This window comes from Peromyscus eremicus, chromosome 8a (assembly GCF_949786415.1).
Source record: "Peromyscus eremicus chromosome 8a, PerEre_H2_v1, whole genome shotgun sequence".
NCBI lineage: Eukaryota > Metazoa > Chordata > Mammalia > Rodentia > Cricetidae > Peromyscus > Peromyscus eremicus.
The window spans coordinates 84,288,550-84,301,987 of record NC_081423.1 but is presented as its reverse complement, the minus strand read 5'-3'; the positions used below and the strand labels follow the sequence as shown (position 1 = coordinate 84,301,987).

Genomic DNA, 13,438 nt, shown 5'->3' with positions numbered 1-13,438 from the left:
GTACGTAGCTGTTTAGAAAATGAGCGATGCAGCAATGCCTTGGAAAACGGGCAAGCAGCTTTAGAACAATTGCAAGAGGAGAGATCTGAGAAGGCGGAGTCTGTAAAATGCAAGGGCAGTAAAAAGACAATAGGAAAGGAGACACGACTCTATCCCTCCCTATCGGACCTTGAAGACCCCGAGTCTACTGACTCTTCTCTTGGTTCGGAGGAGGTAGAGTCTCTAGTTAGATCATTACAAAAGGTAAGAATTAAAAACAAGGTGAGAAAGAAAAACAAAAGAAAACAGGATTGTGGGCCCATAATCCCCCCTGCTCCTCCCCCTTACCCTGAGGCTGCAGCAACTCCCGGAGCGTTGCCGGTCAGCAGCAGCCTTCACCCACAGCTGTGGAGGGAAGTTAGGAGAGAAATGCAGGTAGCTTGTCCTGTTTTTGTAGATAATCAGAATCAAAGATATCATGAACCTTTGGATTTTAAACTTGTCAAGTCTATAGCGGAGTCTGTAAAAAGTTATGAGGTCACGGCTGCATTTACACTTACTCAAATTGAGACTCTGCAAAGACAATGCATGACTGCCTCAGATTGGATGAATCTTGCCCTTGCCTGCCTCAGTCCAGGTCAGTATTTGGACTGGAAAGCTTTCTTTATCGAATTTGCTAATGAGCAGGCGGCAGCCAACCACAACACAGGCCTGCAATGGGATGCTGATATGTTGCTTGGTCTGGGTAGATATGCCAATCAACAGACTACCTACCCTCCTAATGTATATACTCAAATTAATCAAATAGCCATCAGAGCCTGGAAATCTTTGCCTAACAAAGGTGAAGTGAGTGGCAATTTGACCAAGATACTCCAAGGTCCCATGGAGCCCTTTTCAGATTTTGTGGCTCGCTTGATAGAGGCTTCTGGTAGAATTTTTGGGGACACAGATGCTGCAATGCCCCTAATAAAGCAGCTAATATATGAGCAGTGTACAAAGGAGTGCAGGGCCGCCATCACCCCATATAAGACCAGGGGGTTGGAAGCCTGGATGAAGGCTTGCAGGGAATTAGGAGGACCTCTGAGCAATGCAGGTCTGGCAGCTGCAGTCCTTCAGCTTACCCAAAGAAAAGGATGTTTTACAAGCTGCATATCACTTTTTAGGGACAGTGTTAAGAACTAAAGGGTTGTACATTGCTTCTGAGAAGGTACAACAGGATCAGGTGGTTACTTATTTAGGCTCTAAGATTACCAGTCAACAGATTAGGCCTCAAAAGGTAGAATTGAGAAAAGATCATTTATGTACATTAAATGATTTTCAAAAATTATTAGGGGACATAAATTGGATAAGAGGCAGTTTAAAAATGGCAAATTATGAGCTAAAGCCGCTTTATGATACATTAGCAGGTGACACAGCTTTGGATTCCCCTAGACAGTTAACCACGGAAGCACGTGAAGCACTATGCAAAGTTGAGGATAGATTACAGGAAGCCTTTCTTCAGAGAGTTCGAGATCCCAACACAATTGTATTATGCATTCTGCCCACCTTTTTGCAGCCCACCGGTATTTTATGGCAGGATGGACCTTTATTGTGGGTTTACACTAGAATTTCCCCTGCAAAATCCATTGAGTATTATCCCACAACTGTGGCACTACTTGCCCAGCAAGGTATTCAGCAGTGCTTGCAATATTTTGGAACTTCCCCACAAATGCTGATTGTACCTTATGATGTCAATCAGGTGAAAATTTTATGTGCTACTGTTGATGATTGGGCCATATTGCGCTGTAGCTATGTGGGGCATATAGATTGCCATTATCCCAAGCATCCATTATTGAATTTTTTTAAGGAACATCCTGTAGTCTTTCCTAAAATAACTGCTTCCCGGCCAATTCCCGGAGCCACCGTTGTTTTTACTGATGGACCTAAAACAGGTTGCGGGGCCTATATGGTGGGCTCAGGGGAGCCTGTGAAGCACCAATATTTACCAGGTGCACCTCAGCATGTGGAACTTTTAATTGCTCTAGAAGTTTTTAAAGTTTGTCCATTTCCATTTAATTTGGTATCAGATTCCTGCTATGTTGTTAATGCCTTAAAAATTCTTGAATGTGCAGGGACTCTTAAATCCTCTAGTCCCGTGCAGTCGGTTTTTTGCCAATTGCAACAATTGATTTGGCAGCGGAAAAATTCATTCTTTGCACAACATATTCGTGCTCATACTGGCCTACCAGGCCCATTAGCTGAGGGCAACAATGTTGTAGACCTCTGTACCAGGCAAGAGTGGATGTTTGTGGCCTCAGCAGTGCAACGAGCACAAGAATTCCACAAGGAATATCATGTTAATGCTAAAACATTACAACAAAGGTTTTCTCTCTCACGTGCTGATGCACGTAAGGTAGTTCTAGATTGTCCTCAATGTGTCGTTTTTCAGCACCCTCCTGCATTAGGAGTCAACCCTCGTGGTTTGCTCCCTCTGAAAATATGGCAAATGGATGTTACACATATCTCTGAATTTGGACGGGTCAAATATGTCCATGTTTCTGTTGACACTTGTTCTGGAGTCATCCACGCCACCCCAATGGCAGGTGAGAAGGCATTTCACGTGATCACCCATTGCCTAGAGGCATGGGCAGCGTGGGGCAAACCACAACAAATAAAAACAGACAACGGTCCTGCTTACACGGGCCACAAGTTTGCCTCCTTCTGCCGTCAAATGGATGTTCAACTTGTACATGGCCTGCCCTATAATCCCCAGGGTCAAGGCATTGTGGAGTGCGCACATCGCTCCTTGAAGGAACTGCTTCAAAAACAAAAAGGGGGAATAGGCCATAGCCGTACCCCTAAGGATAGACTCTCTCTTGCATTATTTACCTTGAATTTTTTAAGTTTGGATGGATCAAACTGTTCAGCTGCAGATAGACATCAATGTCAGCACAGTCCCTCTAAAGGGATGGTAAAATGGAAAGATGCCTTGACAGGTATCTGGCATGGACCTGATCCCATGCTTGCATGGGCACGAGGCTCTGTTTGTATTTTCCCACAGGGTCAACAAGATCCGACCTGGGTACCGGAAAGATTGGTGAGAAAAGCACAATTGACGCAGTCTCAGGAAGATGCTTCTGCAAACATGCCTGATGTTCCTGCTCAGTCTACAGCCAGGGAAGATGGAACAGAGATGGGGGATCCTGTCTGCATTCCCGAAACCAATGCCAGTACAACATGATGCACAGGTTTTTCCTAGGCTGTTTACCTCTAATAAAGCTATTAATCTCCCTTATTTGTATTTGGATCTGGAACGAATGCCTCTAGGAGAGAATCGTAGTTTCCCCGAAAAAGGATCCCTGTGCTTTCAAATAGATGAATCTGGAGACTGCATTCCCCTGACCAAAGGCCTTTATGGGTGGTTTAATGGAGCTAGAAATTATGCCCCAGACATTAAGCAACAGCAAATTAGCCATGGGAATGACTGTTTTACCCTGAAACATAGTTATACTACAGCTGTTATCTGGCTGAATGGCACTATGCTCACCTATAGTATCACCTTGCCTAATAATACTTATACACCCCCTAAGCAAGCCAAGTGGGGTCCTACTTGTTGGGGAGCATATGAAGGCGACCCCTGGCCCTGGACAGACTGCCAATCCACTATTGTCAGATGGGCCGATAAAGCACAAAGATTTACTTTCTCACCTGATATGAGTGGCCCCCTTGAAAAGGGGGGTATCAAAGGAGACATGAAGACAGGGCTATTCTTGCAGGACCAGCGCATGAATCCATTTCATAAATGGATGCTGTGCGGCGTAAACGGAAGCTGCACCGATACAGCCCCTATTGTCATGACTCAGGGAGGAAGTTATGGAGTGCATGAACTTCTTTGTTCTGTTCAGCATGATCAATGCGGGTATGGAGAATATGCCTCTGACCCCCAGAATGTTTCTATAACTTGCACTCAATTTTTTAAGCCCATAGTGAATACCACCACTTTTAAAGCCAGTCCTGTATGTGTGCATCCTCCATTTCTGTTTATCTTGTCAAATTTTAGCTTTGCAAATTGTACAAATAGTACTTGTTGGATGTCCCAATGCTGGGACAGTAAGCTGTTTACCAGAGCCCTTATTGCTCGGGTGCCTCGGTGGATTCCAGTACCAGTAGAAGTGCCTAGTACTATGATGCTGTTTAGACCCAAAAGAGATTTTGGCATAACTGCGGCGATTATAACCGCTATCTCCATGGCCGCAGTCTCTGCCACTGTTGCAGGTATAGCTATGTCTACCACTGTGCAAACAGCCGCAACTTTAAATGATTTGTCTGCTACAGTGTCCCAGGCCCTGGATGCCCAAACCTCTCTGAATGCGCAGTTGAAAGGAGGCCTCATGGTACTCAACCAGCGCATTGATTTGGTGCAGGAACAAGTTGATATCCTTTGGCAAATGGCCCAGTTGGGCTGTGAGTAGAGAATGCCTGGCCTGTGTGTTACCAGTGTTCAATTTCAGAATGCTTCCCGAGCCGCAAATTTGTCTAAAGAACTTTCTAGATTTCTTGTAGGAAACTGGTCTGGAAAGTTCGAAGAAACCCTGGAGAAACTGAGAGCAGCGGTTGTGACCATTAACTCCACTCGAGTGGACATCAGCATGGCTGAGGGCTTGACTTCCTGGATCCAGCTTGCAGCAAATCATTTGAAGGAGTGGGCGGGACTAGGTGCCTTATTGGTTCTTGTGATACTTGCCTTCCTTGTTTGCCTATGGTGTTTCCATAAGATGAGGTTTGCACAGCGCCGTCAGGCAGCCATGATTGTCCAAGCATTTACCGCCATCGAGGCTGGTCAGTCCCCTCAGGCTTGGCTAGTAAAGCTGTAGCCTTGAAGCACAGGCTGCGAGGCATGGCACTGCACTTGAGGTCGAAATAACACTGACCTCAAGAAGAGCATGTTTGATTGCATGCGGGTTGGCATCTATCTCCCGCCTCTGAAAAAAGGATGCTGAACTGGTCTGGTACTCTCTAGGTGGATGACACCTGGATAGCATTAGTACAGGTTCTTGTTTTCTCAGAGATCAAACCTCTACTCTTGCCTGTTGTCAAAAACAAAAAGGGGGAACTGTAGAGAGCTGCGGGAAGCTGCACTCTAAAGATGGAGCTGGCTCCCGCCCCCCCCCCCCCCCCCCCCCCCGCCCTCCCAGTGGCGAGCACTCTTTGTTTCAAGAAGTTCCTTATTTGGCTTGGTTTCAAATTTTGGCTTGCTAAGGCATACGTGTACCTATCCAGGAATTCCATGTGGCGCATGGGGGCTGGTGGACTGAGACCTATATAAGGCTGAGGCGGGCTCTCCCCAGGGGAAGAAGAACAAAGAAATAGATTAAGAGGCCTGAATAAACAGCTTGAAGAAGAGCTCTGTGTCGTGTTTTTCTTGCTGGTCGAGTTAGACGCGACACAGATCCTTGGGGCCATGGAGCTGTTCTTCATCTTAATTGTGGTGATGAATAGGCAAATCTCATGTGATGCATTGCACAGAAGTAAATATATGAATGGAGCTGGGAAGCTGGCTCAGCGGTTAAGAGCACTGGCTGCTCTTCCAGAGGTCTGAGTTCAATTCCCAGCAACCACATGGTGGCTCACAGCCATCAATAATAGGATCGGATGTCCTTTTCTGGCCTGCAGGTATACATGCAGACAGAGCACTCATAGATAAAATAATTTTTTAAAAAAGAAGCAAATACATAAGCATGTGCCACAAGTAGGTGCACATGGGCGTGAGCACGTGTAAATCAGGGAGGGTGGGAGACTGGTGTGTCCTGGTTGTGGCGCCTGTACCGCCTCCTTTCGTGAGCTGTTACCATGGAGGGAAACCGGGCAGAGAAGACAAAATCCCTCTGAATTATTTCAAGTCCTTGTCAGTTTACAACGATCTCAAACTTACAAGAGTAATTAAAGAAGCTCTCCAGGTGTGGTGATATGCACCTGTCACTACAGCATTGGGAAGCTGAAGCAGGGGGACCGGGGATTTGAAGGTAGCCTGGGTTACACACACAGCAAGGCCATCTCACAAACTACACAACAAACCCATCACATCACACAAGAATGTTTACAGCAGTCTTGCTGAGAACAAGAGGTCAGAAAGACCCTTTAATCCCCACACTGGGGAGGCAGAGGCAGGTGGAGCTCTGAGTTTGAGGTCAGCCTGGTCTACAGAGTGAGGTCCAGGACAGCCAGGGCTACACAGAGAAACCGTGTCTTGAAAAACAAAGACAGACAGACAGACAGATGAAAGAAAGAAGAAAGATCCTAAACTGCAGTCAACAGGCACCCACTGAGACCTGAGGTTTGACCCCAAGACACTTTATTGCTTAACCTTGAGAGATGATAAGGTTTTGTGTTGAGTAAATACACCCATCACTGACTTAACCTCAAGGGAAACGACAGAAGGCGGGCACCACAGCAGGGTCTCAGAGCCATCCGTGAAGGGCAGGGCTGCCCGTTGGCAGAGGATGACCCAGAGAGATGGGCCCTTAAGGAGCTCAGTTTCTCTGTATACACCCTTTTTCCTGTTAACACCATTTCAATCCCGAGCCCGGCCACCCTCTGGTCACTGGGTTTCTCCTCTTATGTCCAGCAGGTGGCAGAAGTGTTCCAAGGACAGGTTGCAGCTCTGTTTAAGGTGACCGGCTGTCATCTCCCGCCAGCAGGTGGTGCTGTGAGAACCACTCTGCATGCTCACAGAACCCCTGCCCAGGAACTGCCCCTCTCCCAAGTCTGGAGGAAGCAACAGGCTGGCTTTCTGGCCCGGACAGGGTTAACAGTCCACATTCCAGAGCAGGGAAAAAGGAGCCTGTAGGTCACAGACAAAAGGAGGGGGCAGCTTCTAACAACACCACAGCTCTGGTGTGAGAGATAGATCACCCCCCAACAATGGCCACAGCTGTTTTTGTCTGCCCCGAAGGAAACTGACTTAGGAAGCAGGTATCAGAGAGGGCCCTTCCTGAGGGGACTTCTGTCTGCCTTGTAAAACTGTCAGGGCAGCTGCATTGATGTGTGGGTGATGGAGATGAAAAGGAGCACAGAGGCGGCTAGCCACAGATGGACAGGCCACTTACAAGTCGAGGCAGGTGGCAGAGCGCTGCAGAAGCTGTGTAGGTGGGGGACACTGATTCATCGCACAGTTAACATACCACGGCGGCAGCGGCGAGGTGGACCGTAGCCTTCTTTCCAGCCTTCCTCTGGGGCTGGGGCGTCTTCCAACAATCCATCTCAGTGAAGGCTTCCGCCGGTCCTCCTTTTTTGGCGCCTCAGGTGTGAACACTCCTGCTCACGCCCCTCCTTCTCCCCGTGGCATGGCCCTTTCTGTCACAGCTGGCTGAGCCAGCAACTCCTTTGGATGTCTTTGTGCCTAGACCCACGGTTCTCAACCTGTGGGTCATGACCCCACAGGGGTTGTTGAATGACCCTTTCACAGGGTTCATCGACCCTAAGACCATGGGAAATATCAGGTGTTTACATTATGATTCATAACAGTGTCAAAATTACAGTTATGAAGTAGCAATGAAAATAATTTTATGGTTGGAGATGACCACAACGTGAGGAACTGTTTTAAAGGGCCACAGCATTAGGAAGGTTGAGAACCAGTGGCCTCGATGGACCTGAGATGGCTTTCTGAAACTCATCTGTTACATGTGTCCCTTGGGTCTTTCCTCTAAGACTCGGAGCTGTTTATGAAAATATAATGAGAGGCTGGAGAGATGACTTGGTGGGTAAGAGTGCATATTGTGCAAGCATGAAGACCTGAGTTCGAATCCCTAGCACCCATGTGGAAAAGTGGCCATATGTGCTTATAACCCCAGGATTGCAGGGGTGGGGTAGGAGGGCAGAGGCAGGTGGATCATGGGAGCTCACAAGCCAGCTAGCCAGCCTAACCTACATGTCTCAGTAAGAGAGCCTGTCTCGGGGAATAACTTGGAGAGTGACAGAGGAGAACACACCTCCTCTGGTCTTTGCATGAACCCACATATGTATACTTACACACATAACACACACACACACACACACACACACACACACACACACACACACACACACACAGAAAATGTAATAAGCTGAGAAATGATGGGGGAACATCAGCACTAAAAGCACTGACCTTGGCTTTTGCTAAGAAATGGGAATCCATGTTGCCTGCCTCAGACCTGGCCAGGGAAGGAACTACCTTTGGCTCACCAGCCTACAAGCCACAGTGAGTTCCCTGGCTAAAAAATCACCTGTGACAGATCCCAGGTCCCAAAGAATAGACGAGATTTCCTCTTTGTGCTCCATCTCCAAGAGCCTTGGTGACCTGCTTACCTCAACCTGTCACCAGAAACCCACCTTCTCGCCGGTGACTCTGGACTCCCTACTACCCCCACCCCCCATTTTTTGAAGAGAAAGCCAAGACACTTTTTTGCTTAGAATCATTAGTGTTGAGCCGTATGGACTTGAGGCCAATGGGGTTTCTTTAAAAGCGTCCCTGTACAGGGCTTGCATAGCAAGCCTGAGACCCTAGGTTGGATTCCCCAGAATCCCCCCCCCCCAAATAAAAAAGGCATCCTTCTGCTTCTGGGTGGGAGTGGGGTGTAAAAACACCTTTAATTAAGACCATTAGCTGGTGGGGTGACAAAGAAGCTTGGCTAGAGGAATTTGGTCAGCTGGACTCTGCCTCTGTGGAACTCGGAGCCCCACATGTTTCCTTTGTTAAGCTGGCCCACAGTTTGTTTTGGGAATGCCTGAGGGGCCCAGGGAGCCAGACAATTAAAAGCCAAGCTCATTTTGATATCTGAAAACCACAGCCGTCTGAACGTGGGAGGTGCCGGGAGAACTAGCTCTGTCCCTGCCTCACCGCCCCCCTTGGGTCACCTGGGAGTGCCAGCAGCAATTTGGAAGTTTGCTGAGCTCGAGAAGGCTTGGGGAGGGCTCACTCTGAGCACACCCCTTTCCCCCTGGAGACGGGGGTGAGGAAACATGGGACCAGCCCTGTTCCAGCCCCTCCTTATTGGCTGGCATGAGGCAGAGGGGGCTTTAAAAAGGCCACTGTATCTAGGCTGGGGACTGGAGCCTGTGCTAGGGACTGCCCTCCATCTGGCACCATGCAGCTCTCCCTAGCCCCGTGTCTTGTCTGTCTGCTTGTTCATGCAGCCTTCCGTGCTGTGGAGGGCCAGGGGTGGCAAGCCTTCAAGAATGATGCCACAGAAATCATCCCTGGGCTCAGAGAGTACCCTGAGCCTCCCCAGGAGCTGGAGAACAACCAGACCATGAACCGGGCAGAGAACGGAGGAAGACCTCCCCACCATCCCTATGACACCAAAGGTATGGGATGGAGAAGACAAGTTAGCATGGGGGTCCTGGGAGGAACCCGGGGTAGTTCTAGAATCTGCTCTTTGGAGGCCTTGACGATTGGGTAGATACTTAGCCTCTGCCACACCAGGGGAGGGACAGGCTTGCCTGGAAGAATGCTAGCATGGTTATTAGAATCTGAGGACAGGCTTGGGGGACTGGCTGAGCATCCAAGGCAGGGGGGAGACTGAGATCAGCCAAAGCTGACATTAACATGAGCACGGGACTTGTATGATGGTTCGAAGAATCTCCTTGAGAAGAACACCGGGGTCAGATCTAGCTGGACCAGTGGGGAGGTGACAAGGTAAGGTTGGTAGCAATGGCACCTGATGGATGCTGGATGGCTGTGGCTGTACTGTATTCCACATGGCCGCTCCAGGAGGTAAAGCCCTAGCTTGAAGGTGGAGAAACCGAGGCTCCTGAGATAAAGGGGGTAAGAAGAGCTGAGACTGGAAGCTGCTTTGATCCAGCTGTGCGCAACCTAGATTGGGTCCGAGTGGCAGCCTGAAGCCAGGAAGAACACAGTTCTCCTTGTTGAGCCCAGGGGGCTAACACTAGAGAGCAGGGTTTTAGGTATAGTTTTAGCCCCTGACTTGAGTGGCAGTTGAGTGGACCATCCCCCGTCTGGGCACAGGTGGCACCGTCTGCCCTCTGTTTGCACCCTGGCTCCAGCTTTGCCTCATTCCTGGGGACAGAGCCTGTGAAGGCAGGCCTGCGCAGAGGAACGCCTGGGGGATCGGGTGCACAGCTGGCAGGAATGACTGGGGTGCGGTGGCAGCTGGAGGGACACGCTCCAGAGTGATGACCTTGCTGCCTGCTCGTCATCATCTGAGTGGGACAGAAGCTCACTTCCCAGGCTGCCGCCACACTCTGTGTCTCCTGTCTCCTAGCCAGTAAGGGATGTGGGGGAAAGAGCCACCCCAAAGGAGCATGCCAAGGCAGTCACGTTTTGCAGAGGAAGTGCCTGACCTACGGCACTATTCTTGGAAAGCCCCAAAACTTCTCCTTCCCTGGGCAAACAGACCGCCTCCACATACCACCTCTGCAGGGGTGAGGAAGTCAAATCAGCCCAGAAACCAAAAAGCCAGCCACAGGAGGGTGACAAGGCACACACACACACCTCTCCTGCTGTGCCTGCTCTCTGGGGTGGAGGTGGATCCTGGCCTCTGCTCCTCTCTGGTTTTGGTCCTGGAACTTTTTTTTTTTTAATCCTTGTGTCATATTAGCCCCGACCCTGTGAAACTTTGCGGGGTGGACAGAACTCGCATATGAATTAGCTAGCTTAAAAGCTCCCATCCACCTAAGCTCACGGCAGGAGACATAGCCTGGATGTATGCATGAGATAGATGAGGCCAGGACATCAGACCCAACTTCCCTCACCAGAGCGCAGGCTTGGATTACCACGAGCCACTGAACAAGAAAGCCTGGTATGCAGCAGGTGTTAAATAAATGCTTATGGGAGCAGAAGCTGTAGGGTTGGAGGTCAGAACTCTGACCCCTTCTGCTAAGGAAGTAGCTAGCAAAGAGTGAGTGGCCCTCTACCCCCACCCACTCCCAGCCTGGGATCTTCTGACAAATCATTTTCACCCTTGCAGGAGCCAGAAGGTGCTGGAGTCCTGGGCAGGGGTGTCGGGCAGCCCAGTCCTGCCTTTGGGGCAAGTTCTTTTCTCAGCCTGGACCTGTGATAATGAGGGGGTTGGAAACGCTGCCTTTGGTTGCTTTCAAGTCTAATGAATTCTTATCCCCACCACCTGCCCTTCTACCCGCTCCTCCACAGCAGCTGTCCTGATTTATTACCTTCAATTAACCTCCACTCGGTTCTCCATCTCCTGGGACCCCTCCCCTGCCCCAGTGGCTGATACAGGAGTTTAGAAGGGACCAGAGCCAGCCAGGTGTGGCTAGTGGCTGCTAGGCAGGGCTGGGGATAAGCAGCTAAATTAGAAGAGAGCTTGGTTAGTATGCACGAAGGCCTGGGCCGGATCCCTAGTACCTTGTAAGCCAGACAGAGTGAGTGGCCCACGCCGGTATACCACCACCGGGGAGGTGAACATGGGAGAGCAAAAATTCAAGATCATCCTCAACTACACAGCTGGTGTTGAGGCCAGCCCCGGCTACATAAGACCCAGTCCCCAAACAAGAACAAACTGCCAGCTCTGACTCTGTGCCACATAGTGCTCGGTATAATGCGCGTGTAGTGGATGAGGTCATTGAATCCTGGGGCAACTTATTTTACAGATGTGGGGAAGAGAGACGTCAAGTTACTTGCCCACAGATCGCAAAGAACGTAAATGATAGAGCGCTGGTGTTTGATCACTGGCTTCTAAGGACAGAGAGCAGCCAGGGAGAGATCTTTCCCCGCCCCTCCGCAAGCTCCAGAAGTACCTGGTGCTTCCTTTCTATAATCCATGCATTGGTGCCAAAGCGCCAGAAGAGCGGCAGGTTTGGAAAAAGCAGGAAGGAATGGCGGGAGCAGGCCAGCCTGGGCTAGGGTGCCGCCCTCACACTTCCCTCTCTCCGCAGACGTGTCGGAATACAGCTGCCGCGAGCTGCACTACACCCGCTTCGTGACCGACGGGCCGTGTCGCAGCGCCAAGCCGGTCACCGAGCTGGTGTGCTCGGGCCAGTGTGGCCCCGCGCGCCTGCTGCCCAACGCCATCGGCCGCGGGAAGTGGTGGCGCCCGAACGGACCCGACTTCCGCTGCATCCCGGACCGCTACCGCGCTCAGCGGGTGCAGCTGCTGTGCCCCGGTGGCGCGGCGCCGCGCGCGCGCAAGGTGCGTCTGGTGGCCTCCTGCAAATGCAAGCGCCTCACACGCTTCCACAACCAGTCGGAGCTCAAGGACTTCAGGCCCGAGACCGCGCGACCGCAAAAGGGTCGCAAGCCACGGCCCCGCGCCCGGGGCGCCAAAGCCAATCAGGCGGAGCTGGAGAACGCCTACTAGAGCGCTCCCGCGCCCACGCAGCCCCCGAGCGATCCGACTCGTTTTCATTGTAAAGCCTGCAGCCCAAACCAGGGGCACCAAACCTTCCGGGCCGTGCGCGGAGTCCCCAACCCGTAGAGTCCCCTCGCCCTCCTGCCTGCTGCGGGGGTTCCCGCAGGCCTGGAGAGGGAGCTGAGTCATAGACACTGAGCCACTCTGCCCAGCCCGGGGCGGGGGGTATGGGGGGGGGGGTGGAGGACCCTCCTATACTCGCCGGTTCCCTATGGGACAAGGTAGCGTTTTCACCATAAAGGGAGGGGAGTGTGAAAGAACCTGGCTACGGAAGTACAGTAAGATTCCCCCATCCCCACCCCACTGTGTGCAAGAACACGGGACTAGATAGGGTTTTGGGCCCTGGCTTGGCCACTGAGTGTAAGGTTGAGCTACGTGGTTCTCTTTGGGTACCTGAGTGTCTCCTTTGTAAAATATGGGTCAGGGTGAGAGTAAGACTCTCCAAGGACTCTGCTGAGATTCCAAGGACATGCATGGGCAGATGGAAGGGACAGGGAGTGAGCGAGGGAGGGAGAGAGAGGGAAAGAGATTTCTGGTTGGCAACTTCCTAGAAGGGGCTGTTGATTCCCGGCCTGGCCTCCCCAGATGTTTGGCTACCCCCACTCCTTCGTCTCAAATTTGCCTTCAACTGGGGTTGGGTCCCAGAGATGGTGGCAGGGACAGAAATCGCAACCCTGTTCCCCAAAGCTCGCTTTTCTGCCCCTACTGCCTTGACACATTTTAAAGGGGTTTTCTACACAGCAGTTGAAGGTCCTTGGGGGAAACCGGGCTTGCCAGCCACTTCCAACCAAAGATGTCTCTTCCAGGACAACTCCTCCCGCCTACCACCCACGGACACATTTTTGTCTAGGAAAACAGCTTCTTCGCGCTCTCCTTCGCGATGGCATATCTTACATGAAAAGTAGTGGGGGGGAGGGGAGGGGAACAAGTGCTGTACATATGCTGAGAAGCTGTGAGGTGCCACAGCCGCCACCCACAAATCTTTTGTAAATCATTTCCAGACACCTCTTACTTTCTGTGTAGATTTTAATTGTTAGAAAGGGAGGGGGGGGGAAAGAATGTTGTAATCGAAGCACGTGGGAGGAGGGAAGCCCCTGGGGCTAGCCTGGTGGGTTTGG

General features: G+C 50.9%; 1 protein-coding gene across 1 annotated transcript; it reads left to right on the top strand.

The window, feature by feature from the left end:
- Positions 1-8,989: 8,989 nt before the first annotated feature.
- On the top strand, positions 8,990-12,356 carry Sost (sclerostin). The gene is made up of 2 exons (XM_059271859.1): positions 8,990-9,300; positions 11,848-12,356. Exons 1-2 carry the CDS (start codon positions 9,081-9,083, stop codon positions 12,267-12,269), a joined length of 642 nt encoding a protein of 213 aa, XP_059127842.1. The 5' UTR covers positions 8,990-9,080; the 3' UTR covers positions 12,270-12,356.
- The last annotated feature ends 1,082 nt before the right edge of the window (positions 12,357-13,438 follow it).

Bases quoted from the DNA above. Each gene is read 5' to 3' on its own strand.
- Sost (XM_059271859.1), top strand. From the start codon at position 9,081: ATGCAGCTCTCCCTAGCCCCGTGTCTTGTCTGTCTGCTTGTTCATGCA. The intron at 9,301-11,847 runs GTATGGGATGGA...CTCTCTCCGCAG, and splicing joins CCATCCCTATGACACCAAAG to ACGTGTCGGAATACAGCTGC.